General features: G+C 41.5%; 1 protein-coding gene across 2 annotated transcripts in view; it reads left to right on the top strand.

Annotated features, from left to right (window-relative positions):
* The first annotated feature begins 353 nt into the window (after positions 1-353).
* The window catches only part of TFRC (transferrin receptor), a 30156-nt gene continuing 21288 nt past the window's right edge, over positions 354-9221 (top strand). The window contains exons 1-4 of one of the 2 annotated variants that reach the window (XM_037033650.1): positions 354-461; positions 6683-6741; positions 7311-7521; positions 8464-8644. In XM_037033650.1, coding sequence (XP_036889545.1) covers positions 6706-6741; positions 7311-7521; positions 8464-8644 — 428 coding nt within the window. In that variant the 5' untranslated portion in view covers positions 354-461; positions 6683-6705. Of the gene's footprint in view, positions 462-5784; positions 5804-6682; positions 6742-7310; positions 7522-8463; positions 8645-9221 lie in introns of those variants that run through there. The other variant, XM_037033651.1, reaches the window with a different exon arrangement.

The following is a 9221-nucleotide window of genomic DNA, read 5'->3' as shown; positions in this document are numbered from 1 at the left end:
TGTAAGAATCCAATCTTTACGAGTAAACGCTAACGACTTTGACCTTGCTCTGCAATGCCTGGTGATTAGTCAAGGTTAGAGTGAAGGGTCCGGGTTGCTACGCTATGAGCCACACCCCGGCGGAGAACCGCGAAGCGACGGACTGTGCCAATCACTCGCTTCCCCCAGCCCCAGGCACCTGAAGCCTCGCCTTTTCCGACACCCTGATCCCGCCCCGGAACCTCCCCTCGCGCTCGAGGCCGGCCGTTGTCCGGGTGCTTTCGGCACCCTTCGCCCCGGGCGCTCCATCGCCCGAGCGCCACCTTGGGTGTACGTGAGGCAGGAAGTGACGCACGGCCCGCGGGGGGGTGGGAGAAGGCGGGACCAGACTATAAACTGCTGGCAGGGGCTGCTTCCCCGTCGGAGGGTGTCAGCGTCGGCCGGCGGAGGTTAGGTTAACGGCGGACCGAGGAGGCTGCGGAGTGAGTGTCGCGCCGCTGCTAGTATTCGGCCGATTCGCCTGTCCCGCAGGCTGATCAGGGCGTTCTGCGGGACCGCCCTGCTTAGTGCTGTCCAGCATCCTCGGGGAGCCGCAGGGGACGCGAGGAGGCTGTCGCGCCCCCGGGTGGAGCGAGCGGGAGGGATGGAGCGGAATCCGCCCGCGTGCGGATGAGGAAGGGGTGGCAACGGCGTGAGGAGCGGGCTGCAGGTGCAGCGGAATGGGTCCACAGTGCAGAGAGGGTCTGCCCTTCTCTTTCTTTCTGCTCCCTGCCTGCCTCAGTCGCCGAACGGGGACTGGTTTCCTTGTTAGGGTTCTGAGGGCAAAATGAGGGGTTCTCAACTGTCACTCTGCGCCCCGCCAATTCTGCTTCCGGCTCCTCGGGCCACCCTGATCCCTCGTCCTCCCTAGCTGGCCCTTAAAAAAATACAGGTCCTCGTGCGACAGCCCTAAGCCGCGGCCTCGGAATCCAGGAGTCCGCCCTGCGCGGGCAAGCCGTGCTGCCGCAGGGTTGGCTCTCTCTGCTGCGAGCACGTGGCTGCTGTAGGAAGAGTCCCGAGGGAATGGCTGTCTGGGTACCTGGGTGACCTTGAGTTCGTAGCCCTCCGCTTCCTCGGCGCTCGCTCCGGGACCTGGTCTCACTCCTGAAAAGGACAAAGCTGGCCTGGATTCCGTTACGAGAATGTCCTAGGCATTTAGATGGGGTTTTCTGGAAGCTGTACATTTGAGCTTCTTATAACCTGATCTTCCTTGCCGCACGCTGCCTGTTGGCCTTGTGTATGGGTTCTCAGTTTTCCCAAGACAGAAGCTAACTGGACACCGCAGGTTCAGCGAACGCGTTGAGGATATTCAGATTGCTTGGCTCCCCTCACTGTGAGACGGGAGACTTCGGGAATAAAATTTCTACTTTGTGAAAGCTTTGGTTTAGAGGTTTAGTAAAAGCTTTCTGGACTGGAATCCGCTTGCTTCAGTAAATTAGCGATATGGTCAAAGGGTTGTGCTGTATTGATAAATACTTTAGGGGCCATTTGTGTCAGTGCTTCTGGTGGACAGTCCTCTAAAAGGTGGTAGAGGGGAGAGTGGGTAAGAATAGTATTTTGTTGAGTTGGCTCTTTTCACTTAACGATTTCCCTCTGCACACTGTAGTGACTTTGGGTCTGTCAGAGAAATTGGTTGCTACTCTTTTCGTTTNGGGAATAAAATTTCTACTTTGTGAAAGCTTTGGTTTAGAGGTTTAGTAAAAGCTTTCTGGACTGGAATCCGCTTGCTTCAGTAAATTAGCGATATGGTCAAAGGGTTGTGCTGTATTGATAAATACTTTAGAGGCCATTTGTGTCAGTGCTTCTGGTGGACAGTCCTCTAAAAGGTGGTAGAGGGGAGAGTGGGTAAGAATAGTATTTTGTTGACTTGGCTCTTTTCACTTAACGATTTCCCTCTGCACACTGTAGTGACTTTGGGTCTGTCAGAGAAATTGGTTGCTACTCTTTTCGTTTTTGTTTTTGTTTTTTTTTTGGCGGGCGGGGGGGGAGGAGAAGGGGGTCTGTTAACAGGATTGAAGTGGGAAGTAATTGCTCTGTTACATAAGTGTTTAGATCTCTTTATTCTCTGCTTAAATATGAGTTTGAAATACTAGGTGCTGATTCCATTGTTTCTGAGCTGGGGAGTTTGACTTTATTGACAAACCTTTTAGGTGATTGACAAGTTTTTCTCTGTGAAGATTTAGGTGCTCTAAAGTACTTGTAGGACCTTCTGTTTTATTCCCCCCTCACTGTTGGATTGTAATAAATTCAATGAGCTTCACAAGAACATCTAGAATTAAAAGTTTTGTCATTGCTATAAAATATTTTCCAAAAGTCTGAATATATCATAGCACCCTTTAACTTGTGTTTGATGGAACGTTCTGGTCAAGTAATGGCGTACTACTAGCTTGTGCTGAAGGTTGTTGGATAGGGAAGAACACCTTGGCCAACTCTGCCCTAAGGCGTGGCAATTATTTGCCTCTGAAAATGCACTTATCTATAATGGAGCAAGGCTCACAGCTAAGTTTGAATCAGACAATGAAAACTATTTAAAAATGATCCTCTGAGACTTTGGAACTTTTCGTGTATATCTGCGCTTTCCTTGATGAGCACTACAGAGATAAACTGCAATGACTTAAGGTGGTCCTGGCCTTCCCCTAGGCAATCTTTTTTTCAGAAAGCTGAATGGGAATAAAGATGCTACTTGTTTTGTTTGATTTCCTCCACTGCCTTTTCAATTTAGACTCTTAAAGCTAGTAAAAACCTTGGCCTGCTCTTTACAAGTCATCCTGTGTATATACAATTAATGAGTTCTGAGGGCCTTGCAGGAGTTCCTGTACTTCACCTGCAAATGGGTAGCTGTCTAGGGAAGTAGTTTGCAAAGTGGGTATCTATAACCAATTGCTTGAGGTCTTGGAGCCCTACCATATAAATAATACTTTTTTGCTTTTAAAAAACTCTTCAGTCAAGCTTTGCCCAATAATTTCAGGATAAATCATAATAGTGGCAAGGATAGGAAAAGATCCCAAGTATAAGGTTTTCATTATATATTTTTTCTTTTTTAAAAAATATTTATTCGTTTTTAGAGAGAGGGGAAGGGAAGGAGAGAAACATCAATGTGTTGTTGCCTCTCCTGCGCCCCCTACTGGGGATTAGCCTGAAACCCAGGCACATGTTCTGACAGGGAGTCCAACTGGTGACCTTTTGGTTCCCAGGCTGGCCCTCCATCTATCAGCCAGGGCTATATTCTTTTTCTTATCATTTCTAAGTGATATGAAAAAAGAACCTCATACATTAACCATGGCCCTATATTGTTAAGTAAAATTTCTCTATTATAATGTAATTCCATGTCAAGTACTATATAGGACAGGAAAATCAGAGGATTCTTCACAGAGGTAGCCCTTGAGCTGAGCCAGGAAAAAATGAGTAGGACTTCAAGAACAGAAGAATGTTAGAGGGCAGAGACAGAGGCTGGATTGTCTCCCATTTTGGAGAAAGCAGAGGGCAGTGAAGGTCTCTAGAACAGAGCCTCAAGCAGGCAGAGGAACTTCACCTACATGAGCTCCAAGGTCTTGAAACTGTGGCCTCTTTTCTAAATTGAAGTGAGCTTTTCAGTTAAAACAAACAAGTGTCTTGTTTTTATTTCAGGTAAAATGGAGTAGCAGCTTTGAGTGTGTTAAAAAATAGGTGAAAGTATATTTTGGTTGATGATCTCCTGCACTCTACCCCCGACCCCCACCTTCTCTGTATGTATTATATGCAGACCCCTGGTTTTGAGACACCCCAAAGGAGCTGAAGACCTCAAGTTAGTTACTGTATGTGAAAAAAATTAAATAGAAATTAATGCCATATTTGAAGAGAGTGGGAATAAGAGGATTTGAATTTTTAAGAAGTTTGAGACTAGTCTAACTAGTACCTTTGCTGTCTCCTGCCTTCCATCCCACGACTCTAGGGAAGACATTTCAGATCCTCCTTCCATTTCATGTTCCAAGCACATGGGGCTCTGTTTTCATTGATGTGAGAAACTGAATGGTTTTTCCAGTTATTATTAAGAACACCAAAGAAATATCAATGGCTAATATGAATGAAAATCCAGGTGATAGATGGTTTCTTATATCGATTATCAGCATTGGTGGTGCCATGTTGAAATAAGACAAATAAGAATTACTTGGCTTGTAGATGTGGCCTTCAACAGAACTATTTCTTTATAGACAGGATAGTATTGTTGCAACTAGTATGGAAGGTTTTCTTCCGCACTTTCAGAGCACTTAGAGTGATTACAGTTGGAAGACAATTCATTAAGGAATTATTTTAAATAGAAAAGTTTACTGTGTGTGAGGTAATTTTGAAAGAATGACTCAGACTTGTTGTATATAAAATTCCAGGAATCATTTTTGTGGACATCATAGAATTATTGTATTCTTCACAGTTGTGAGGTTCAATGGTGAGATCAAACTAGGAGTTACCTGGGTCATAGTTTTTTTCCCTCTGACTTGATTTTTTTTAATGTTATGGTTTTAATTTTGCACTGGGGATTGAAATAGAAATAACTAACATCTGTTTTCCCACTCAAAAATGTACTTGGATTTCAATTACATAAAAACCATAATTACATGTTCTATTAATCCCTACCTGTTTTTGTAGATTTGCAATCGATGAATCTCATTTATTTAAATATATTGTCCCTCTAGTGTTAAAGTTAATTTAAAACTAGAAACCTTGAGGAGTGGCTGATTTGGTTGAGAATTAAACTGGTCGGTTGTTTTTTCCTAGAAAAGGGTGATTAAAATTGGTTCAGGGCGGGGCCTTCCAGTTCTGGCTCTGGTGATTGGGTTTGCACGGTTCTGGTGCAGTGACCGTGATAAGCGTTTTGCACCAGATGGGGCAAGAGATTGTGCTTCTAAGAATATGACCTATTTGTTGGTTATTGGCTCCAGTCTTTAAAACGAACGAGTTTAAAAGAATTTATTAATAGGTTTTGATAGACTTCTAGTTTCAGTTTATAGAAGGTCATGTTTTACAGTCTGCATGTATCTCACAACTTGCTTTGTGCCACGTGGGTGTTAAATGTGCTGTAAATACACTTGTATCTGAAAAGCTGTAAAATGGATAGCATGATGTAAATGTTAATTTTTATGCATCTCAGTATAATCACTATCAAGGATCTAGATGCACCCAAACCAGTTAGGACTCAGTTGGTTACAGAGGTGTATTTTGCCTTGAAAAAAGTTAACATTAATTTCTTGATATTTCTGGACATGAGAACACAATTTCTATAACCCTGTAACACATTTTTAAAGTATCGTTTTTCAGGTCTGAATGACTTGCTTAACCTCTCAGCTCATTGGACTCTTCTAGAGTCCATCTAGAAAATAGTGCACTCTGTGTTTTGTCTTTTGTATATGCTTTTTGCCTCAAGATCTATCAGATCATTCATAGGAACTGTTCTTAATCAGAAGGATCAGGTTTTCTCTCTTTTTTCTTTAAAATACTTTATTTATTTAATTTTAGAGAGAGGGGGAGGGTAGGAGAGAGGAAGAGAAACATCAGTGTGTGGTTGTGTCTTGCATGCCCCCTACTGGGAACCTGGACCACAACCCAGGCCTGTGCTCTGACTAGGTATCCAACACGCAACCCTTTGGTTTGCAAACCTGCGCTCAATCCACTGGGCTACACCAGCCAGGGCTCTCTTTTTCTATTGGAGATGCTTTGTTACTGGTCTGTATCACATGATCAGTTTTGACTTAATTCTACTTGTGGCTTTTTTTTTTCAGGTGCCACTCTATCGTCTTTTGTATTTGTCCCTGTAACTAAATTCAGTTAAATCTACTTACCATGGATGATAATCTAACTAGTTTTCCCCACGTTTTTAATTTTGAAAATTTCAAGCCTCCAAGAAAATTTGAAAAAGTATTGTGCATGTCCATATTTACTCTTTATCTAGATTCATTAATTGTTAACAGTTTGCCACATTTGCTTTATTTCTTATATACTTTTTAAAAACTGAACTGTTTGAAAGTAAGTTATAGATATTACAATACTTTATCCTTAAATTTTTAACTGTTAATCTCCCTAAGAATGAATTCTCCCAAAACACAATACCATCATCACACTCCCTAAACCTAACATTAATACAATACTATATTCCAATATATAATTTATATTAAAAATTTTTTTGAATTTTATTTATTTTTAGTGAGAGGGGAAGGGATGGAGACAAACATCAAGGTGTGAGAGATACATTGATTGGTTGCCCCTTACACACCCCTAACTGGGGACTTAGCCTGCAACCCAGGCATGTGCCCCTACTGGGAATCAACTGGTGACCTTTCAGTTCACAGGCCAGCACTCAATCCACTGAGCCACACTAGCCGGGGCTCACATTTCTTATTTCTTCCAATAATGTCCTTCAAGCTACCCTCACACCCACTCCACCTTAATTTGAGATGTAATCAGAGATTACACCAAATCTAGTTTCTGTAGTGTAGTGGTTATCATGTTTACCTCACACTAAATTTAGTTGTCATGTAAACTAAATATTTTGTCAAATACCCTTTGTAGAAAGTTGGTGGTACATTTAAAAGTGAGTTTGATACATAAAAATCTAGCATGGTAATGAAAAGCCTTCATTAATCTGATACAATGGCATGTATCTCATTATCATAATTCTGTATTACATTACTAGGCTCTTCTGTGTGGTGACTCAGAATGATGGATCAAGCCAGATCAGCATTCTCTAACTTGGTAAGATATTTTAGGTTTGCATTTCTTTGTTGCCAGTTTGTAAGAATATGAAGTCTATAATAATGCCTTTCACCAACTAAGCATGAAATAATACCCAGAGCTATTATCAGGTATTCACTTACATTTGAAATGGTGATCTTGAGGCCTAACTCATTCCACAAAAGAAAAATCCTTGTATATTTCATCTAGAGTAGAATTAATTACGGAAAATATTGTCGGAAGGCAGGGTATTTGGGACATGGTGGAGGGGGTCTGCAAGTAGGTCACGTTAACTAAAAAAAGCACAGATCAAAATGCATACAAGTAGATATACATAACAGAGACTCTGAATGAAAGGCTGAATGAGAGGAAGGTCGGTGTGTGATCTTTGACTCTCCTGCCACTGACACAACTGGGCACATGGAAGGATAATGGTTTGAAAGGAGAACTTCTTTCTCCGTAAGAATGTATAACAAGTCACAGAGATGGCCCAATAATAACTATAGTACCTGACCAGACTTTCTGTAAGTGTTCCTACTCCCTTTCTTCTTTTTCATAATGCTTTGTCTCTCTCTCTCTAAAAACCCCAGTTTAGTGGAGAACCATTGTCATACACCCGGTTTAGTCTTGCACGGCAAATGGATGGCGACAATAGTCGTGTGGAGATGAAACTAGCAGCAGACGAGGAAGAAAATGATGACAGTCACATGAGGAGTAATCTTGCCCATGTTGCAAAATCAAAAAGGTTTAATGGAAGTATCTGCTATGGAACTATTGCTGTAATCATCTTTTTCTTCATTGGTAAGCGTGGCCACTCAAAACTTAAACGTTTCTTGTCACTAACTCTCGGGAGTTCATTAATTCAGTTCAGCAAAATTAAAAAAAAAATGTTTTATTTATTTATCTTTAGATGGGAAGGGAAGGAGAGAAGGAGAGAAATATCAATGTCTGGTTGCCTCTCGTGCGTCCCCTGCTGGGAACTGGCCTGCAACCCAGGCATGTGCCCTGACTGGGAATCGAACCGAGATTGTGTGGTTCGCAGGCCCACACTCAATCCACTGAGCTACACCAGCCAGGGCTCAGCAAATATTTTTATTGTACCTTTTTATATGCCATTGTGTTAGGTTCTGTGAATATAATCATTAAGATTCTGTACCTGTCTTTGGGTTTACCCTGGTGGGAGAAAGAGACATGTGAATCATTTCAGTGTTATTTGCGAATGTTATACTAGAAATATGTGCAGAATATTTGTAGCATAGAATTTTGGCTCAAAGATTCAAGGAAGGCTTCTGGGAAGAAAAGGTATATATACTTGGAAAAGGTAACTTTAAAATAAAGTTATTACCATGGCTAGTATGGCTCAGTGGATTGAGCACTGGCCCTAAAAGGTCGTTGGTTTGATTTCCAGTCAGGGCACATGCCTGGGTTTTGGGCCAGGTCCTCAGTTGGGGGGAGGTGTGAGAGGCAGCCAATTGATGTTTCTTTCCCTCTCTTTCTCTGTCCCTTCCCCCTCTCTAAAAATTAAAATAAATAAAAATAAAGAAATAAAATAAAGTTAGTATATATTTTCTTAGAGTAAATAGTTTAAAATATATAAAGCAGGTTCATTATTTACTTTCAAACTGCTTTAAGTTTGGCTAAAACCAGTGTTTTCCAGACTCAGCTGAAAATATTAAAAATTCTTTTGGGAATAGATTGTAAATGAAATTCTGTGAATTGAGCTCTGAAACTTTTCATCCTTAGGATTTATAATTGGCTACTTGGGCTACTGTACACGTGTGGAACCAAAAGCTGAATGTGAAATAACGGAGTCTCCGGAGACAGAGGAGTACCTTTCCGAAACACCTCCCCGTTTGTTTTGGTCACACCTCAAAGCAATGTTGTCAGAGAACCTGAATAACGTGGACTTCGCCAACACAATCAAGTAAGCTTGAGCTACTTCACAAATTTAACCTCAATACCTAAACAAAGGTGACAGTCTGCTAGAAAGAGTAAGGGAGACTTCCCATGTTTAGCAGAGAGTATGGATTTGTAAAGAATTCAAACTATTTTGTTAGGGACAAGTTAGAATTTTTGTGGGGACTCACCTTTTCTAAAAAAAAAAAAAAAAAAATGACAGGTCCTTAATCTTTTTGTCATCTGTTTCTTTGTAGCTTGTTGCTTGCTATCGGACTTTCTTTGCTCTGATTTTCTATCTTAACCCCTGTTAAGTCGTGCTGAGCTCTGCAGCTCTCCAGGGCATCAGTAGCCTTCATCCTCTAGATCAAGACGAACTTGGCTGCCCAACTGGATATGTCTCTATTTTTCCTTGATTTCTTCTGGTTCTCACTCATTAATTCATGTCCTAAGAAGTGTCCTTAGGGTGTCTATCTTTAGATTTTTAAGATCTTACTTAGACGTATATCTGACTCTGTAAAAAACAAATTCATCTTTTGTTTTTTACTAGTTTCCTGTAGTTTCAGTGGTACAATAACTATTTTAGTCTTAAATTAGAAACATTG

This window comes from Sturnira hondurensis, unplaced genomic scaffold (assembly GCF_014824575.4).
Source record: "Sturnira hondurensis isolate 20B ecotype Veracruz unplaced genomic scaffold, ASM1482457v3 Scaffold0021765, whole genome shotgun sequence".
Lineage (NCBI taxonomy): Eukaryota > Metazoa > Chordata > Mammalia > Chiroptera > Phyllostomidae > Sturnira > Sturnira hondurensis.
Note: the sequence above shows the minus strand (reverse complement) of the source record. Positions and strands in the feature narration are given on the sequence as shown.